The sequence below is a fragment of the Coregonus lavaretus genome (assembly GCF_964263955.1).
Source record: "Coregonus lavaretus genome assembly, chromosome: 31".
Classification (NCBI taxonomy): Eukaryota; Metazoa; Chordata; class Actinopteri; order Salmoniformes; family Salmonidae; genus Coregonus; species Coregonus lavaretus.
The window spans coordinates 23,531,083-23,553,780 of record NC_140018.1 but is presented as its reverse complement, the minus strand read 5'-3'; the positions used below and the strand labels follow the sequence as shown (position 1 = coordinate 23,553,780).

General features: G+C 42.8%; 1 protein-coding gene across 1 annotated transcript in view; it reads left to right on the top strand.

Annotated features, from left to right (window-relative positions):
- Positions 1 to 22,698, top strand: part of fam184ab (family with sequence similarity 184 member Ab) — a gene marked incomplete at its 3' end in the record, with an annotated part of 157,216 nt that overhangs the window by 114,249 nt on the left and 20,269 nt on the right. The window contains exons 11-13 of the mRNA XM_084149574.1: positions 632 to 844; positions 9,493 to 9,646; positions 12,798 to 12,925. Coding sequence (XP_084005700.1) covers positions 632 to 844; positions 9,493 to 9,646; positions 12,798 to 12,925 — 495 coding nt within the window. The remainder of the gene's footprint in view (positions 1 to 631; positions 845 to 9,492; positions 9,647 to 12,797; positions 12,926 to 22,698) is intronic.

Sequence of the window (22,698 nt, the reverse complement as noted above, 5' to 3'; positions counted from 1 at the left end):
TGACTCTGAGCTCCTACTTAAAGGTGTAGCTCCAGATGCTTCCTTCCAGCTAGCAGCAGAGTCAGGGTGACTTATGGAGGTGTCACCACCATGGATCTTTTCCTCCCACACATTCCTCCTCTCCTGCTCTGGGCCCGGTCGATCTCATTATTCACAGTAATAATACCCAGTAGTAATAGGCTGTAACTCCTAATGAGGCCTGGCTGATTAATGTGGCGTGACTGAGCTCTCATGTTGATCACACACTGAGCTGTTGATCACACGTAAACAACAGTACATGTAAGGTGCTGCCAAAGTTTGCAAAGCATAAAGCAGCCAAAGTTGCTGCAGGCCTACCCTATTGAAATAAGGATTATGAGGGTATAATTGGTTTAAAAATGACTTTTTGTTGCACCCTCCAACAAAAAATTAATGTTGTGTTTCTTCAGGTCATAACTAGCTAGTGGGAAAAATTGATATCTGTTTTTGTTGTTAACGAAGTAGGCCTAGGTTAGTGAATGAAATATACAGACAAACAGGTCTCTCACACCTGTAAAATAGGAGCTAATGACACTATGTGCAATCTGATCCAATCGGTTCTCCTCTCTACCCCCTCTCTCTCCCTTTCCCTTCAACTCCTCCCTTTCGTCAGATCTCGTTGCTGAAGCAGAGTCTGGAGATGCAGCTGTCTCAGTCGCAGAGCTCCCTGCAGCAGCTGCATTCCCAGTTCAGCCAGGAGCGGGAGCACCTGAGCCAGCAGCTCCAGGAGCTGCAGCTGGAGTACCAGCGCAGGGAACACAGCCTGCAGGAGGCCCACTGCTGCGCCATGCAGGACCTGGAGGAGACCCGCCAGCACGACCTCAAGGTGTGATCATTTAGAACTGTCTGTCTAGAACCTGTCTCAGAACAGAACTCTGTAACACCCATCTGATTACCACCCACATCCCCCTCTGTCTACCGTCGATCATGTCATTGCCCATGACCCTTCACATCCAGAGAACAATTTCACAGTAGAATAGTTGTGTTGCCAATGAACTCAGAAATACCATCTGACTCTTTTAGCTGACATACTGTATATTCTCATTGACATGAACATTGGAAAGAGACTCTGCTCCAGAGGGTACTGCCCTACACTCTACCCTTTATCTAGCTCTGTCAGCTTACAAGTGGTTAGAGTCACTGCCAGTGTGAAAGCTCCCTAATAGTGACTTTAGAGCACTAGATTAGATATTTGAGGCATGATGGGCCAGAATAGGCTCTGATGTGTCAGTAAGACTGGATATCAGTCAGGTACAGAGAATGAGGAGAGACAGTGGAGATTTACTGGTGAAATTGCTGGTGATGTGGCCAGATGGACTTTTGCAACAGTGAGTCCATCAACATTACCAGAGACGTGGAGCAGTTGACTTCTGAGCGGATCAGTGATTTGGACCTGACCCTGATTTCATTATTGCTGTTTGGGACACACACTGCTTTTCAATTCTTTCACTTTAAAACGAATAGGCTACGGAGCAGCAGCAGCATAATTTTTGATGGAATTACGATGCAACACAGCTAATATTGTTCCAGGGCATCTTTACAGCAGCTTATGAGTAATGTAGTGCAGTAATGTAATAATATGGGAATGTCTGAGGAATCTGACGAGGCATCTGTGTAATAGTAATTCAGATGGTGATGAGTTTGCTGTCAGCAATAACTCTGATCCATAAACCAGTCTCATCCAGGAGCCCCAGTGTTAGCATTAGCTTCCTGCTCAGATCCATATCTTTTTAAATCAGCCCTTCTGCTCCTAAAGCTCTTTATAGGACATGAGAGTGAGTTGTGTAGCGAGAGGGGGCTATATCGATCAGCGCGGGTCATACATTTAGTTGCATGGGTTCATGCTTGAAAGGCAGCCTGCCAGCCAGGCTCATACATGGGCAAACTGTGAAGGTCTAGTTCAGCAAGGTGATGGGTTCCGTTCATTTATTCACTGGTGTTTAATAAGTAAACGCACCCGGGCTGCTGGGTTCACTGTGGCACAATCTCAGCTGGAGAAGGCTGCATTTGTTCCTCACAAAAATGAAACACTGATAGCCAAAGAGCGTGTACCACTTTTTGGCACAACAGATATGCCCCCCTCTCCATCTTTACATATAACAGACTTACTGACTATACCCCAAAACACTGACATCTCAATACTAGTCCGGGCATTTCATAATGAAGGTTGAAGTATGAATCAGAACCCATTAATCAATCCAGACACACCCAGTACATGAAAATATAGACTTCTGAAAAATATAAAGACATTTACTTTTTCACTTAACACTGAACCTTTCCTTCCAAAGAAAACAGAAGCAATTTGTTTTTCTGCACTTAACATTCCATTATACAGTCAAGGTCATTTTGAAATACATTCAACCTTACTCTGAGGCTTCTTTTGAGATTCAAAAACCCTCGGATTGAATTTATTTGAAGGGGTCATGCAGAGTTGTGCAAAGCTGACACAATGTCCCCAAGCATTCTGTCTCACCTCTCCAGCCACAGATTGGATTAGAAGCAAAAGACCCATGAGTCATCGGTGATTGAATGGGCCGAAAAGTCTTTCATGTCTGCTAATAAAAGAATATACCACCCCTAGGAACACATTTATCTCAATAGCTGTTCGCTCTTGAATACGGGCTAGGTTGACTCAAAGTTGTTCTAAAATGTATAAACCTTTGCAGGGGTAAATGTATTAAGGGTTTAGTTTGTTCTAGACATGTTTTATGAGGACAAAGGCAAACTGAATTGTCTTGTTTGAGGCATTAGGGACAAATCCAGTTTCACCTTGCCTGCAGGGGGAACACATATCCTCTGATATGATCTATTTACATGACAGGCACTGTTATACAAGGCCAATTAAAAATGCTTACAAATCTTCCCCACATATACTTTAACATCCAATCTAGGAGCTACTTTTTCACAGTGTCGCGATTTCAACAAATCACCTAGGTCGAGGTATGAACACGTCAAATACGGTGTCTCTTGTGGTTCTCTCAAGCTATAGATTATGCGCCTTTCAAGCTTATTTTTATTTTTCATTCGTGCACCGGTTTACATAGTATCAGCTGAATGAATAGGCACACAATGATATAGGCTCTCTCCTGCTACATGTGTTTCTAACAGCTAATTCATGATTATTGACTGACTGTAATGGAGTTAAGATTGACAAACTACCCGGTGTGTGCACACAGACTTAACAGACCCAGGGTTTTGGACCTGAAAATGAACTAGCCTGGTCCCATACCGTGTACTGTAGCCAGCTCCTCTTATCATTGTCAAGCTATACATGAACAAACACACAGAGGAGTTGGTTAAAGCACAAACACAATGCACAGACCACCGGCTAACAGTTCACATCTAGATACTACACTACATACTTTGGATTTGAAATGATAGAATGACTATGATGCTAAAGTGCAGACTGTCAGCTTTAATTTGAGGGTATTTCCATCCATTTCGGGTGAACCGTTTAGAAATTACAGCACTTCTTGTACATAGTCCGCCCATTTTAGGGGACCAAAAGTATTGGGACAAATTCACTTACAGTGCTATGAAAAAGTATTTGCCCCCTTTCTAATTTTCTCTACTTTTGCATATTTGTGATACTGAATGTTATCAGATCTTCAACCAAAACCTAATATTAGACAAAGGGAACATAAGTGAACAAATAACACAACAATTACATATTTATTTCATTTATTTCATAAACAAAGTTATGCAACACCCAATTCCCCTGTGTGAAAAAGTAATTGCCCCCTTACACTCAATAACTGGTTGTGCCACCTTTAGCTGCAATGACTCCAACCAAATGCTTCCTGTAGTTGTTGATCAGTCTCTCACGCCGCTGTGGAGGAATTTTGGCCCACTCTTCCATGCAGAACTGCTTTAACTCAGTGACGTGTGGGTTTTCAAGCATGAACTGCTCGTTTCAAGTCCTGCCACAACATCTCAATTGGGATTAGGTCTGGACTTTGACTAGGCCATTCCAAAACTTCCAATGTGTTGCTTTTTAGCAATTTTCATGTAGACTTGATTGTGTGTTTTGGATCATTGTCTTGCTGCATGACCCAGCTGCGCTTCAGCTTCAGCTCACAGACGGATGGTCTGACATTCTCCTGTAGAATTCTCTGATACAGAGCAGAATTCATGGTTCCTTCTATTAAGGCAAGTCGTCCAGGTCCTGAGGCAGCAAAGCATCCCCAAACCATCACACCACCACCACCATGCTTGACCTTTGGTATGATGTTCTTACTGTGGAATGCAGTGTTTGGTTTTCGCCAGGCATTACTGGAACCATCTCGTCCAAAAAGTTATACTTTTGAATCATCTGTCCATAGAACGTTCTTCCAAGAGTCTTGATGATCATCCAGGTGCTTTTTGGCAAACTTGAGTCAACTTTTTGGACGAGATGGGTCCCATTATGCCTGGTGATGAGTGAGAAAGTTACAGACGCACACATATCATACCCCCAAGACATGCTAGCCTCCCCTGTTATTGTAATGGTGAGAGATTAGCATGTCTTGGGGGTATGATATTTGTGTGTCTGTAACTGTCTCACTCATCATTATTCATAATTCATTCAGGATTATCCATAATCATGGTAGCATCCACATTAATGTAGAAGTGTTCTATTTTATTTACAATATAAGTGGCTCCAAAATGACACATGACGTTATTTGCAATTCATTTCTATTGGGCACAAAATAATCTGAAACGCAACCAAAACAAACAGCAAATGCATCCAACAATTGTGTGGAGTCACAAGCTTGATGTAGTCATTGTGTGCTAGGAATCTGGGACCAAATACTAAACTTTTGACTACGTTAATACACATATACACTACCGGTCAAACGTTTTAGAACACCTACTCATTCAAGGGTTTTTCTTTATTTTTACTATTTTCTACATTGTAGAATAATAGTGAAGACATCAAAACTATGAAATAACACATATGGAATCATGTAGTAACACAAAAAGTGTTAAACAAATAAATATATATTTGAGATTTGAGATTCTTCAAATAGCCACCCTTTGCCTTGATGACAGATTTGCATACTCTTGGCATTCTCTCAACCAGCTTCACCTGGATGCTTTTCCAACAGTCTTGAAGGAGTTCCCACATATGCTGAGGACTTGTTGGCTGCTTTTCCTTCACTCTGCGGTCCGACTCATCCCAAACCATCTCAATTTGGTTGAGGTCGGGGGATTGTGGTGGCCAGGTCATCTGATGCAGCACTCCATCACTCTCCTTCTTGATAAAATAGCCCTTACGCAGCCTGGAGGTGTGTTGGGTCATTGTCCTGTTGAAAAACAAATGATAGTCCCACTAAGCCCAAACCAGATGGGATGGCGTATCGCTGCAGAATGCTGTGGTAGCCATGCTGGTTAAGTGTGCCATGAATTCTAAATAAATCACAGACAATGTCACCAGCAAAGCACCCCCACACAATAACACCTCCTCCTACATGCTTTACGGTGGGAAATTTCCACCGGTCTAATGTCCATTGCTCGTGTTTGTTGGCCCAAGCAAGTCTCTTCTTATTATTGGTGTCCTTTAGTAGTGGTTTCTTTGCAGCAAATCGACCATGAAGGCCTGATTCACACAGTCTCCTCTGAACAGTTGATGTTGAGATGTGTCTATTACTTTATTTGGGCTGCAATTTCTGAGGCTGGTAACTCTAATGAACTTATCCTCTGCAGCAGAGGTAACTCTGGGTCTTCCATTCCTGTGGCGGTCCTCATGAGAACCAGTTTCATCATGGCGCTTGATGGTTTTTGCGAAGAAACGTTCAAAGTTCTTGAAATGTTCCGTATTGACTGACCTTCATGTCTTAAGTAATGATGGATTGTAATTTCTCTTTGCTTATTTGAGCTGTTCTTGCCATAATATGGACTTGGTCTTTTACCAAATAGGGCTATCTTCTGTATACCCCCCCTACCTTGTCACAACACAACTGATTGGCTCAAACGCATTAAGAAGGAAAGAAATTCCACAAATTAACTTTTAAGAAGGCACATCTGTTAATTGAAATGCATTCCAGGTGACTACCTCATGAAGCTGGTTGAGAGAATGCCAAGTGTGTGCAAAGCTGTCATCAAGGCAAAGGGTGGCTATTTGAAGAATCTCAAATAAAAAATATATATTTTGATTTGTTTAACACTTTTTTGGTTACTACACCATTCCATATGTGTTATTTCATAGTTTTGATGTCTTCACTATTATTCTACAATGTAGAAAATAGTAAAAATGAAGAAAAACCCTTGAATGAGTAGGTGTTCTAAAACTTTTGACCGTTAGTGTAAGTGAATTTGTCCCAATACTTTTGATCCCCTAAAATGGAGGGATGATGTACAAAAAGTGTTGTAATTTCTAAACGGTTCACCCGATATGGATGAAAATAGCCTCAAATTAAAGCTGACAGTCTGCACTTTAACTTCAGTACAGAGCCAAAACAACAACAAAATGTGTCACAGACCCCTTAGATTTCTTTACAAAGTGGGGTTAAAATTGATTTAATTGTCATTTTATGGTCAACAATCTACACAAAATACTCAAATGTGAAAGTGAAAAATAATAAAAATAATAATAAATAAAAGATTCATAACTAATATATAGACGTTGCATAAATATTCAGCCCCTTAGTTTAGGCAAGCCTAAATTAGTTTAGGACAAAAATGTTGATTAACAAATCACATAATAAATTACATGGAAATAATAGGGGTTGACATGATTTTTGAATAACTAACCCTTCTTCTGTCCTCCATACATACAACATCTATAAGCCTCTCTGTCAAGTATTGAATTACAAGCACAGATTCAACTACAAAGACCAGTGAGCTTTTCCGAAAGCCTCATAAAAAGGGCAATGATTGGTAGATGGGTAACAATAACAAATCAGACATTGAATATCTCTTTAAGAATTGTGCTGTGGATTATGTATTAAACCACCCAGACACATCAAAGATACAGTCGTCCTTCTGAACAGAGGACAGGGAGAAAAATGCTGAAGTATGTTACCATAAGGCCATTGGTGATTTTAAAACAGCTACAGAGTTCAATGTCTGTGATGGGAGAAAACTGAGGATGGATCGACAACATTGTAGTGACTCCAGAATAATGACCTAAATGACAGAGTGAAAAGAAGAATACAAATATACAGAATAAAACTATTCCAAAACATGCATACGTATGCAACAAGACACTAAAGTAATACAACAACAAAAAACACCAAAGGAATAAACTTTTTGGCCTAAATGAAAAGCCACTGAGTAAGTACCTCCTTATTTTCAAGTATGGTGGTGGCTGCATCATGGTATGGGTATGCTTGATGGCCAATACTGGGGAGTTTCTTAGGATAAAAAGAAACGGGATGGAGCTAAGTACAGGCAAAATCCTAGAGGAAAACCTGCTTCAGTCTGCTTTACACCAGAGACTTTCAGCAGGACAATAACCTATAACACAATGCCAAATCTAGACTGGAGTTGCTTACCAAGAAGATAGTGAATGGTCCTGAGTGGCCAAGTTACAGTGGTGACTTAAATCTGCTTGAAAATCTATGGCAAGACTTGAAAATTACTGTCTAGCCATGATCCCCAACACCTTTACAGAGCTTGAAGAATTATGAAAATAATAATGGGCAAATATTGCAGAATCCAGGTGTGCAAAGCTCTTATAGACTTACCCAAGAAGACACAGCTGTAATCGATGCCAAAGGTGATTCTAACATGTATTGACTCAGGGAGCCGAATACTTATGCAACGACTATATTTTAGTTATTACATTTTTATAATCTTAAAAAGTGTTCAAATTTTTCTTCCACTTTGACATTACAGAGTATTAGTGTAGATTGTTGAAGAAAAAATCACAATTAAATAAATGTTAATCCCACTTTGTAACACAAAAATATTTGAACAAATCCAAGGGGTCTGAATTATTTTGCAAGGTACTGTATACACACACACACACACACACACAAACACAAACACACACACACACACACACACACACACACACACACACACACACACACACACACACACACACACACACACACCCTTCACACTGCTGCGGCTCAACCACTAACTGTTGTACAGCATTCAACAACCAGAATCATTTCTAAGAACATCATGCCTCCACTGATTTATTCCTGTTTACTCTTTAATAGGTTTGGGCGGTATCCAGATTTTCAAATCATCATACCGCTTCTGTACCATACCGGGGTATACGGTATTACTGGACGTGCACACAAGAGGCACTATTTCCACATAAAAAAAAGCAAACAGGGATCTTGATCCAGGAGGGGATTGAATGTCTCAGCTGTAACCAAGAAGCTTGACCTTGACATCTAGCCACTGAGCTAGCAAGTTAGCAAACCAGATGCATAATTATTGGTATTATTATTATACCATCTTTTAAAAATATACGGTATTGAAAATCATACCGTCGGTATATGGTACAAACGGTATATCGCCCAAGTCTACTCTTTAAGGCCTATTTGATTTGGTCTTATACAAGTCATATGTTGATTGAAATGCACTGTTATCTTTCTATTTCCATCTTAATCTTAATCTTGTTTGATCCCTATCAATCTGGTGTTGTGTCCTCTGTGTAACAACTATTGGATGTTCCCATTCAGCTATTTCCTTTGCCAGTTGGACAAGTCTGTGTTTGTAGTTAGATTTAGCCGTTATCACTCAGTCTCTCTCTGTCTCAGTCTCTCTCTGTCTCAGTCTCTCTCTGTCTCAGTCTCTCTCTGTCTCAGTCTCAGTCTCTCTCTGTCTCAGTCTCTGTCGCTCTCTCTTGCTCTCTTGCTCTCGCAACTCTCTCCTTTCTCTCTCTCTCTTTTGCTCTCTGTCTCTCTCTTTATCTACTCTCAAGAGATTGGAGTGTTATATGAGAGGTGTTTTCATGAGGTTTTGACTGTATCCTCGCCATGTTAACGGCTCTATCTTCTCAATTGAGTTTAGAGTGGTGTAATGTGTGCTGTTCGCCTCTGTTGCTGGAAAACATAGGGCAGCCTTCCAATAGCCGCATCAAGCTGCTGATGATATGCTTAAGTGCTCATTGATTGTAATATAATTCCAGCGTGATCAGCAATATTGTCTATAATATGTATTTTGGCTCCATGCAAGGTTTTCCCCTTTCACCCTCCCTGGTGCCATGCCACTGCCTGAGTAACTCCCAGTCCTTATGTTATTGAACTACACTAAGTCCCACAGCAATATACTGGTTAAGTTAAATTGATGCTGTTGCCAGATTCTCCCAATCTGATCAGTGTCTCTTTCTCTTGACCATCTGAACTCTTCGTATATGTTTCAGACCATCCCTTCTAGGGATGAACATAATGGTTATTTTTTCAACTGGTTAACCAGCATCATCAACCAGGTGAAAACCGGTTATACGTGCCAAAAGGTTCTAGAAAATAATTGATATGTCATTTGTTTGTCCTAACCTGTGTGTCACTCCTGACCTTTGACCTCTGTGTGTAGGAACTGGAGCAGCGTCTGCGGCAGCAGCACCACATAGAGCTCCAGTCTCTGAGAGAGGCCCACAGACACAGCATAGAGACCCTCAAACAACAGTCAGAGCAGGAGCTGCAGACACTACGCTTCGAGCTGGAGGACGAGGGCAAGGCCATGCTGGGTAAGAGCCATGCTGGGTTAGGGCCTGATGGGGAATGGTCACAGGGTCTCACACTGGGTTAAGGGCCCTGGCAGGGAGGGAGACACACCGGGTTAGTGCCCAAATAACGAGGGCCATGCTGGGTAAGACAAGGATAGTGCACTTTTTTTACATACTGAGTAAGGACCTTCAGAGAGAATGTTCATACTGTATGTAGTAATAGGGGACCATACTAGGTAAATGCTACACTTGTAGCCCTCATAAACTAAACCACCCATTGCAGCTTAACACCCCGGCCATCCTAGAATCCAAACTAGATGCCCTCAATCTCACACAAATGATCAAGGAACCTACCAGGTACAACCCTAAATCCATAAACATGGGCACCCTCATAGATATCATCCTGACTAACTTAACCTCTAAATACACCTCCGCTGTCTTCAAACAGGATCTCAGCGATCACTGCCTTATTGCCTGCGTCCGTAACGGGTCCGCGGTCAAACGACCACCCCTCATCACTGTCAAACGCTCCCTAAAACACTTTAGCGAGCAGGCCTTCCTAATTGACCTGGCCCAGGTATCCTGGATGGATATCGATCTCATTCCGTCAGTAGAGGATGCCTGATTGTTCTTTAAAAGTGCTTTCCTCTCAATCTTAAATAAGCATGCCCCATTCAAAAAATTCAGAAATAAGAACAGATATAGCCCCTGGTTCTCCTCAGACTTGACTGCCCTTGACCAGCACAAAAACATCCTGTGGCGTACTGCATTAGCCTCGAATAGCCCCCGCGATATGCGACTTTTCAGGGAAGTTAGGAACCAATATACACAAGCAGTTAGGAAAGCAAAGACTAGCTTTTTCAAACAGAAATGTGCATCCTGTAGCACTAACTCCAAAAAGTTTTGGGACACTGTAAAGTCCATGGAGAATAAGAGCACCTCCTACCAGCTGCCCACTGCACTGAGGCTAGGAAACACTATCACCACCGATAAATCTTCAATAATCGAGAATTTCAACAAGCATTTTGCTACGGCTGGCCATGCTTTCCACCTGGCTACCACTACCCTGGCCACCAGCTCTGCACCCTACGCTGCAACTTGCCCATGCCCCCCCCCCCCCCCCCCGCTTCTCCTTCACACAAATTCAGACAGCTAATGATCTGAAAGAGCTGCAAAATCTGGACCCCTACAAATCATCTGGGCTAGATGATCTGGACCCTTTCTTTCTAAAATTAGCTGCCAAAATTGTAGCAACCCCTATTACTAGCCTGTTCAACCTCTCTTTCGTAACGTCTGAGATCCCCAGAGATTGGAAAGCTGCCGTGGTCATCCCCCTCTTCAAAGGAGGTGACGCTCTAGATCCAAACTGTTACAGACCTATACCATCCTTCCCTGCCTTTCGAAAGTTTTTGAAAGCCAAGTTAACAAACAGATCACCGACCATTTCGAATACCACCGTACCTTCTCCGCTATGCAATCCGGTTTCCGAGCTGGTCATGGGTGCACCTCAGCCACGCTCAAGGTCCTAAACGATATTATAACCGCGATCGATAATAGACAGTACTGTGCAGCCGTCTTCATCGACCTGGCCAAGGCTTTCGACTCTGTCAACCACCGCATTCTTATTGGCAGACTAAATAGCCTTGGTTTCTTAGATAGAGTTCAATGTGTCAAATCGGAGGGCCTGTTGTCTGGACCTATGGCAGTCTCAATGGGGGTGCCACAGGGTTCAATTCTCGGGCCGTCTCTTTTCTCTGTGTATATCAATGATGTCGCTCTTGCTGCTGGTGACTCTCAGATCCACCTCTACGCAGACGACACCATTTTGTATACATCTGGCCCTTCATTGGACACTGTGTTAACAAACCTCCAAACGAGCTTCAATGCCATACAACACTCCTTCTGTAGCCTCCAACTGCTCTTAAACACTAGTAAAACTAAATGCATGCTCTTCAATCGAACGCTGCTGGCACCCGCCCACCCGACTAGAATCACTACTCTCGGCGGGTCTGACCTAGAGTATGTGGACAACTACAAATACCTAGGTGTCTGGTTAGACTGTAAACTCTCCTTCCAGACTCACATTAAGCATCTCCAATCCAAAGTTAAATCTAGAATCGGCTTCCTATTTCGCTTCCTATTTCCTCCTTCACTCATGCTGCCAAACATGCCCTCGTAAAACTGACTATCCTACCGATCCTTGACTTCGGCGATGTCATTTACAAAATAGCCTCCAACACTCTACTCAGCAAATTGGATGTAGTCTATCACAGTGCCATCCGTTTTGTCACCAAAACCCCATATACTACCCACCACTGTGACCTGTACGCTCTTGTTGGCTGGTCCTCACTACTTATTCGTCGCCAAACCCACTGGCTCCAGGTCATCTATAAATCACTGCTAGGCAAATCCCCGCCTTATCTTAGCTCATTGGTCACCATAGCAACACCCACCCGTAGTATGCGCTCCAGCAGGTATATCTCACTGGTCATCCCCAAAGCCAACACCTCCTTTGGCCGCCATTCCTTCCAGTTCTCTGCTGCCAATGACTGGAACGAACTGCAAACATCTCTGAAGCTGGAGACTCTTATCTCCCTCACTAACTTTAAGCATCAGTTGTCAGAGCACCTTACCGATCACTGCACCTGTACACAGCCCATCTGAAATTAGCCCACCCAACTACCTCATCCCCATATTGTTATTTATTTTGCAAATTTGCACCCCAGTATCTCTATTTGCACATCATCTCTTGCACATCTATCATTCCAGTGTTAATACTAAATTGTAATTATTTTGCACTATGGCCTAACTTGCTACATTTGCACACACTGTATATATATTTTCTGTTGTATTTTTGACTTTATGTTTTGTTTACCCCATATGTAACTCTGTGTTGTTGTTTTTATCGCACTGCTTTGCTTTATCTTGGCCAGGTCGCAGTTGTAAATGAGAACTTGTTCTCAACTGGCTTACCTGGTTAAATAAAGGTTAAATAAAAAATTAATTAAAAAAACAGCCCCACACTCCTCCCTGTAGGAATCAAGATCAACGCTGGAACATTCCATCATATAGCTTGTTAGAGGTAGAGGGATGTACTGTATGATGAATGTGTTTTAATTAGCCAGGGGAGCTCCCTAAGGACCCTGTCTGTCTCTCTCTATCTGGTTCCTAGCCTCTCTGCGCTCAGAGCTCAACCACCTCCACGCCTCGGCCATAGAACAGCTACGGCAGACCCACCAGCAGGAGAAAGCTGCAGCCAAACTAGAGCTGGAGAATGCACTGGAGAACAACCGGATACAGGTCAGACTCACCGGGACCTACTGGCATTCCACATATCACTTAGCTAACAGAGATAATGGTAACAATATGGATGGGCCAGCATTAGTTTGCATTACAGTATAATTGGATATTGGCCATGAACAGCATTGTATTTTCCATAACAGCAGGCAATTTTGGATAGTGGCTCAACAATGAGGCTAGACATTAGTTCAACGCATGAGGATAGATAATGATATTTAAAAAGTATATGCCCACACACACTTTAGAATCTAGATAATCCTTCTGTGCCTTTTATTGTGCAGACTGAAATGCTTTAGCACTAATGGCCATAGACTATATAGATCTCCCTTGGCAACAGCCCTCTTTTCTCCTCACTCTGGCATCTGTTGCTTGTATATTCACACAACTGAATAGCTGTGTGGCTTGTTGGATATGGCTTGAGCAAGAGTCATCACCGTGTTGGGACCTGGGGTGCTGGCCTCTAGAGAGAGAACAAGCAACAGCTTTCCTTCCCTCCCACACGCACGCAAAGCACACACATGCACACACACACACTCACACACTCACAGCAAGAGCCCACTGTGTCCCGCAGCGAGATTGACTTAAGACAGCCTTTGCCTAGAAGATGAAGCAGAAAAAAAGCTTAAAGTGCTTAACACATCCATTTTCTCCTTATTCCTCCACTTGCTGCAATAAAACTGGGTGCTTTATATCACGAACACAGGCCATGTTATCAGAAACAAAGAGTGAAACTATGACCTATTGTACATAAACAATAGCTATGCCGCAGCTGACAGTATGTGCAGGTTAAAAGATAGTAATGCACAGAGGAGAGGCTTGGCTCAGCTGATGTGTCAGTTAGAGAGCAGTAGATGTACCTCACATAATACCTGCACTACGAGCCAGCCCAGCCGGCCCATCTTCTGACAACGTGCTCTTCATCTCGTGCATAAATCACTCGAATTATGTTTAACGCCCTGGGTCCTCTGTCATCGCCATGGCGAGATGTTCAGGCCCAGGTACACAGCTGTTTCTGTGAGGACCTACTCCTTTGCAAGTCAGTCTACAGCAAGGTTACAAGGCAAATACAGTTCTACCTGCCAAATAAAACTAGGTAAACGAACTCCAGTGCAAACGGCTTCGCTTTCCACCGTGACACAGTAATCATCTAAACCACTTACTGCAGACAGGCCCCTATCACAACAGAAGCAGGCTATTATGTCAGGGTTATGACAGGGTTTTTGTTTTGTTTTAGTTTTTCCTATAGAGATGAAAATAGCACTGGCAGCAAAGCATTTTTTTTTTTACTGTAAGCTATTTCAATGTGACATCCACCTCCTGTTATGATGTGAGGATGCCTGGAAAACAAAACAGGAAATATATTGAGGTCTTTGAGGTGTGATTATCGCTTGTATTAGACAGCAATGCATATCCCAAATGCATATGAAATGCCCTGCCTGGTCTTTGCCCCTGAGTGGTGTGTGTGAAGTGAACCATGGTCTGTTCTTCTCATCCGTTTATAGGGCTGCCATATCCAAGCACCACATTACACACAGGAGCTCTGACATCTCTCATGGCATAAACAGGGTTCCTGGTGGTGTCTCAATCAAGCAACAACCTTCCCTAAGCCCCCTCACTCCCTCGGCTTCAAACTGTGTTCAGCTCAGCATTCAGACATGTCATGATACATCCCTGTCTCTCTTTCTATGTCCCATAGGACTGCGTGATTTACCAGCTGCTGAGCTATCTCTCCCGCGTGAGCCAACCCTCATTTAAATGCATTAGGCCCCATACTACCCGTACATTGATTCATCCTTAATTATACAGATATGATAATCACAGCCGCCAGTTATGTCTCCCAGACTGTACGGCTGCTGTTGTCTTTTATAGACATGTGTTGTGGATTTACCCAGTAAATGGTAAAGCTCTGATCTTTAGAATAAACATGTACCTTCAGGGGGGGTTGAGTGTGTTGGAATATGTGAGTATGTGCGTGTTTGCTTGTCTGGCATCTGTTGTGGGGGGGATGGGGATGTTGGGGGGGCATTATTATCGTGAACTGCCGACGCTATTACGCATATTAATTGATAATGATGGAAAATAGGATATGCATATTTTTTTTTAAATAGTTATATACAGTGGGGGAAAAAAGTATTTAGTCAGCCACCAATTGTGCAAGTTCTCCCACTTAAAAAGATGAGAGAGGCCTGTAATTTTCATCATAGGTACACGTCAACAATGACAGACAAATTGAGAGAGAAAAAATTCCAGAAAATCACATTGTAGGATTTTTAATGAATTTATTTGTCACGCACGTTGACTGATGACTCGTGGAACCAAGGCGCAGCGTGATAAGCGTACATCTTTATTGATACAAAACACACGAACAAAACAACAAAACGAAACGATACGTGAAGTCCTGAGGTTACACACACCAAACCTTAACGGATCAAGATCCCACAAACTAACTGGTGCCAACAGGCTGCCTAAGTATGGTCCCCAATCAGAGACAACGAGCTACAGCTGCCTCTGATTGGGAACCACCCTGGCCAACATAGATCTAAACGATCTAGAACAAAAAACATAGAAAACTAAACATAGAAAAATCCACACCCTGGCTCAACATTTAAGAGTCCCCAGAGCCAGTACCCCCCCCCCACAAACACAAGAGGGTAGGGGCCGGGTGGGCATTCCGCCTCGGAGGCGGATCCGGCTCCGGGCGTGACCACCACCTTTTCTCCACCTCCCCGTTGCGCCCCTGGTCTGGTCTGGCCCCGCTGACTGGAGCTGGACCCGACGACGGTGGACCAAACCTTACCGGCTCCGGACTGGAGCCGCTGGCCGGAGCTGGACTGGACACCGGTGGAGCGGATTGCTCTGGCTCCGGAGTGGATCCGCTGACTGGAGTTGGACCGGACCCCGGTGGAGCGGATTGCTCTGACTCCGGAGTGGAGCAGCTGACCGGTGCCGGACCGGTGGAACAGGCACGGGCCGTGCCGGACTGGACACACGCACCACTGGCTTGGCGCGGAGAGCAGGAACGGGCCGGACCGGGCTGACGACGCGCACCACTGGCTTGGTGCGGGGAGCAGGAACGGGCCGGACCGGCCTGACGACGCGCACCACAGGCTTGGTGCGGGGAGCAGGGACAGGCCGGACCGGGCTGGCGACGCGCACCACTGGCTTGGTGCGGGGAGCAGGCACAGGCCAGACCGGGCTGGGGACGCGCACCACTGGCTTGGTGCGGGGAGCAGGAACAGGCCGGACCGGGCTGGGAACACGCACCACTGGCTTGGTGCGGGGAGCAGGAACAGGCCGGGCTGGACTGGGAACACGCACCACTGTCTTGGTGCGGGGAGAAGGAACAGGCCGGGCTGGACTGGGAACACGCACCACTGGCTTGGTGCGGGGAGCCGGAACGGGCCGGGCCGGACTGTGGAGGCGGACTGGAGGTCTGGAGCAGAGAGCTGACACAACCCGTCCTGGCTGAATGCCTATTTCCACACAATATGTGTGAGGCATCAGCACAGGACGTACAGGGCTGTGCACTCGTACTGGTGCTACAGCACGTGGCACTGGTACAGGATATACGGGACCGAGGAGGCGTACTGGAGGCCACGAGCGTTGAGCCGGCACACCCCGTCCTGGCTGCATGCCCATCTTAGCACGACACGTGCGTGGTGCTAGCACCGGACGTACAGGACTGTGCCGGAACACACGCGGCACAGTACGTGGCTCCGCATAACACGGAGCCTGCCCAGTCTCACGCTTCCTAGCCTGAGTACGGGGAGTTGGCTCTGCTCTAACTCTAGGCTCCGCCAACCACCCTTATAGCCCCCCCCCAAAAAAAATATTGGGGCTGTCTCTCGGGCTTCCTCCTCGGCCGGTACCCTCTGCGATGCCGCTGCTCCTCTCTGTAGCGCGCCTCTACAGTCTCCTCCCAAGGACGGCGATCCATTCCGGCCTGAATCTCTTCCCAAGTCCAGGATCCCTTCCCGTCCAGGATCTCCTCCCAAGTCCAGGCTGTCTGTTCCTGGACACGCTGCTTGGTCCTTTTTTGGTGGGATCTTCTGTCACGCACGTTGACTGATGACTCGTGGAACCAAGGCGCAGCGTGATAAGCATACATCTTTATTGATACAAAACACACAAACAAAACAACAAAACTAAACGATACGATACGTGAAGTCCTGAGGTTACACACACCAAACCTTAACGGATCAAGATCCCACAAACTAACTGGTGCCAACAGGCTGCCTAAGTATGGTCCCCAATCAGAGACAACGAGCTACAGCTGCCTCTGATTGGGAACCACCCTGGTCAACATAGATCTAAACGATCTAGAACAAAAAACATAGAAAACTAAACATAGAAAAATCCACACCCTGGCTCAACATTTAAGAGTCCCCAGAGCCAGGGCGTGACATTATTTGCAAATTATGGTGGAAAATAAGTATTTGGTCACCTACAAACAAGCAAGATTTCTGGCTCTCACAGACCTGTAACTTCTTCTTTAAGAGGCTCCTCTGTCCTCCACTCGTTACCTGTATTAATGGCACCTGTTTGAACTTGTTATCAGTATAAAAGACACCTGTCCACAACCTCAAACAGTCACACTCCAAACTCCACAATGGCCAAGACCAAAGAGCTGTCTGTCAAAGGACACCAGAAACACATTTGTAGACCTGCACCAGGCTGGGAAGACTGAATCTGCAATAGGTAAGCAGCTTGGTTTGAAGAAATCAACTGTGGGAGCAATTATTAGGAAATGGAAGACATACAAGACCACTGATAATCTCCCTCGATCTGGGGCTCCACGCAAGATCTCACCCTGTGGGGTCAAAAAGATCACAAGAACGGTGAGCAAAAATCCCAGAACCACACGGGGGGACCTAGTGAATGACCTGCAGAGAGCTGGGACCAAAGTAACAAAGCCTACCATCAGTAACACACTACGCCGCCAGGGACTCAAATCCTGCAGTGCCAGACGTGTCCCCCTGCTTAAGCCAGTATATGTCCAGGCCCGTCTGAAGTTTGCTAGAGTACATTTGGATGATCCAGAAGAGGATTGGGAGAATGTCATATGGTCAGATGAAACCAAAATATAACTTTTTGGTAAAAACTAAACTCGTCGTGTTTGGAGGACAAAGAATGCTGAGTTGCATCCAAAGAACACCATACCTACTGTGAAGCATGGGGGTGGAAACATCATGCTTTGGGGCTGTTTTTCTGCAAAGGGACCAGGACGACTGATCCATGTAAAGGAAAGAATGAATGGGACCATGTATCGTGAGATTTTGAGTGAAAACCTCCTTCCATCAGCAAGGGCATTGAAGATGAAACGTGGCTGGGTCTTTCAGCATGACAATGATCCCAAACATACCGCCCGGGCAACGAAGGAGTGGCTTCGTAAGAAGCATTTCAAGGTCCTGGAGTGGCCTAGCCAGTCTCCAGATCTCAACCCCATAGAAAATCTTTGGAGGGAGTTGAAAGTCTGTGTTGCCCAGCGACAGCCCCAAAACATCACTGCTCTAGAGGAGATCTGCATGGTGGAATGGGCCAAAATACCAGCAACAGTGTGTGAAAACCTTGTGAAGACTTACAGGAAACGTTTGACCTGCGTCATTGCCAACAAAGGGTATATAACAAAGTATTGAGAAACTTTTGTTATTGACCAAATACTTTTTTTTCCACCATAATTTGCAAATAAATTCATAAAAAATCCTACAATGTGATTTTCTGGATTTTTTTTCTCACATTCTGGATTTTTTTTCTCACATCTCTGATGTGTACCTATGATGAAAATTACAGGCTTCTCCCATCTTTTTAAGTGGGAGAACTTGCACAATTGGTGGCTGACTAAATACTTTTTTCCCCCACTGTAGATATATATATATATATATATAGAGGTGAAAGCATTGGAAATGCTTTTGGCGGTTAATCTGCTTCTGTTTTGTGGGTGGCACTGTGTGCTGTTTTCGATGGATGGGTCCTGGTCTCTCGGGGCCATAGGGATCCGGAGGGACGTGGGTGGGATGCTGTTCACTGGGATGATGGCTCAACTTGGGATGGGGAGGGGCTTTAGCGGGGGAATTAGTGGAGAACAATTGAAGGGTTACTCCGTAGCAATGCAAATATCACGGTACAGCTATATGGATACTCAATCATTATGGTATTTTTATTGGTAAATTTACAAACATATATAATGATAAATAGACTTGAAACTTGTATCTCATTATGGGGTATGGTAAAATAAGTATAGCCAGTTATAATTGTAATGGCTTAGCTGATAATAACAAAAGAAGAACAATATTTACATGGCTCAAAGAGAAGGAATATAATATCTATTGTATACAGGAAACTCATTCAACAATTTGAGATGAAGTAGCGTGGAAAAAAGAATGGGGGGGGGGGGAATATACTTCTCCCATGGACAAAGAAATTCAAAAGGGGTGATGATATTAATTAATAGTAATTTCGATCCGAATGTGCAAATTGTCCAAATAGATACGCAAGGTAGATGGATTATTTTAAATATGTTATTGGACCATAAACATATATGGCTCATTAACCTTTACGGACCAAATAATGATGATCCACAATTCTTTGACAATATATATAATAAATTATCAACCCTGCAAGCAATTCAAGACAATATTATTATGGTGGGGGATTATAATACTGTTTTAAATAGCTCAATGGACCGTAAAGGAAATCACACCACAAACAATCACCCACATGCTCTTAAGGAAATTGTGAATGTCATGGATACATTATAACTAGTTGATATATGGAGGCTTAAATATACTGATCTAGTGAGATATACATGGCAGAGACTGAATCAAGCTAGTCGTCTTGACTTCTTTCTTATCTCATTCTCGTTGGCACCAAAAGTAAAAAGAAAGTGTTGATAGGGGACAGAATGCGGTCGGACCATCATATAATAGGCATATACATTACTCTTACTGAATTTCCACGTTGGCGAGGATATTGGACATTTAATCAAAGCCTATTGGATGATAATTTATTTATAATTAGAACAAAGGAATTTATAACTGACTTTTTCCAACATAACATAGGTACAGCGAATCCCCTTATTGTATGGGACACCTTTAAATGTGCCTTTAGAGGCCATGTAATTCAGTACTCATCTCGAAAACTAAAGCAATTTAGGTCAAAAGAGTTTATACTAAGAAAGGAAATAGAAAGTCTAACAGAACAGATAGATGGCAATAAAAACTGTAACATAGAGGCTCAGAATAAATTAGAGGAAAAACTAAAAGAAATGGAGAAACTTATTCAAGAAAGATCAAGTGTAATATATTATTAAAATAAAGCAAACTGGATGGAATATAGGGAAAAATGCACAAAATTATTTTTTAATCTTCAACATAGGAATGCTACCAAAAAGAACTTAATGAAACTGGTTACAATTGACGGAGTCACCCATAATTCACCAAATGATATTTTGAAGGAAGAAACAAAGTACTTTAAGCATATGTTTTCCTTTCAGTCGCCTCCATCTCCTCTAACTGAAGCTAATTGTAGAGATTTGTTTTCTATTGATAATGTCAAATTAACAGCCACACAGAAAGACTCATGTGAAGGTGAAATTACAGAGGAGGAACTTCTGGATGCAATTAAAGACTTTAAGTCTGGGAAAACTCCAGGGTTGGATGGCATACCAGTCGAGGTATACCAAACCTTTTTTGATATACTAAGAGGACCGTTATTAGCATGTTTTAACCACTCCTATGTAAATGGTAGATTATCTGACCCTCAAGAAGAAGGTCTGATCTCATTATTACTGAAACAGGATACAAGTGGAAAATATAAAGATCCAGTCCATTTACAAAATTGGAGGCCCCTTACACTTCAGTGTTGTGATGCAAAAATTCTAGCAAAATGTATAGCGCATAGAATTAAAAAGGTATTGTCGGATATTATTCATTCTAATCAGACAGGTTTTTTTACATGGAAGATACATTGGAGCTAATAAAGGCAAGTATTGGAAACAATAGAACACTATGGAAAATATGGGAAACCAGGCCTGCTATTCATTCAGCAGACTTCGAAAAGGCATTTGATAAAGTTCGACTGGGGTTTATATATAAATGCCTGGAGCATTTCAATTTTGGAGAATCTCTTATAAAATGGGTCAAAATCATGTGTAGTAACCCTAGGTGTAAAATAGTAAATAATGGCTATTTCTCAGAAAGTTTTTAACTGTCAAGAGGAGTGAAACAAGGTTGTCCACTATCGGCATATCTATTTATTGTGGCCATCGAGATGTTAGCTATTAAAATCAGATCCAATAATAATATCAGAGGATTAGAAATACAGGGCTTAAAAACAAAGGTGTCATTGTACGCTGATGATTCATGTTTTCTTTTAAATCCACAACTAGAATCCCTCCACAGCCTCATAGAGGATCTAGATACATTTTCTAACCTCTCTGGATTACAACCAAATTATGACAAATGTACTATATTACGTATTGGATCATTAAAAAATACAATTTTTACATTACCATGTAGTTTACCAATAAAATGGTCTGATGGTGATGTGGATATACTCGGAATACATATCCCAAAGGAAATAAATGATCTCACTTCAATACATTTTTATAGAAAGTTAGCAAAAATAGATAAGATCTTACTACCATGGAAAGGAAAATACCTGTCAATTTGTGGAAAAATCACCCTGATTAACTCTTTAGTATTATCCCAGTTTACCTATTTGCTTATGGTCTTGCCTACGCCTAGCGAACCGTTTTTTAAATTATATGAGAAAAAAATATTCAATTTTATTTGGAACGGCAAGCCAGACAAAATTAAAAGGGCATATTTATATAATGAATATGAATTCGGAGGACAGAAATGATTAAATATTAAAGCATTAGACCTATCACTAAAAGCTTCAGTCATACAAAAGTTATACTTAAATCCGAACTAGTTCTCAAGCAAATTAGTAAGATTGTCTCACCCAATGTTCAAGAAAGGCCTTTTTCCCTTTATTCAGATTACAACAACTCATTTGCAGTTATTTGAAAAGAAAATAATCTCCCAAATATCACTATTTCTAAAACAAGCCATAGAAAGTTGGTTGCAATTTCAATTTAATCCTCCAGAAACGACAGAACAAATAATGCAACAAATATTGTGGATAAATTCAAATATACTAATTGACAAAAAAACTTTATTTTTTGACAGAATGTTTAGAAAAGGTATAATCTTCGTAAATTATATCATCGGTAGGACTGGTGGAGTTATGTCGCACATGCAGCTAACAAAAACATATGGAAATGTCTGCTCTACCCAAAATTACAACCAAATAATTGCAGCCTTACCGCAAAAGTGGAAGAGGAAAGTGGAAGGGGGAGAAAGTAAGGAACTTGTCTGTCGGCCTTGCATTAAAGAACATAATTGGTTAAGGAAAACTGTGATAAATAAAAGAGTATATCAGTTTCACTTAAGGACCAAAGGATTGACAGCCGTCTGTCACGATCGTCGTAGGAGTGAGTAGACCAAGGCGCAGCGTGTGAAACAAACATGACTTTATTTAATTAAAGTACTAACAAAACACGACTCGTGAAGTCCACGGTTACAAAGACCGACAAGGAACAAAAACCCACAAACCCAAAGTGAAACACAGACAGTTAAATATGGCTCCCAATCAGAGACAACCAGCAAACAGCTGACACTCGTTGCCTCTGATTGGGAGTCACTCAGTCAAACATAGAAAATGACGAACTAGAACACCCAACATAGAAACAGAACACATAGAATGAACAC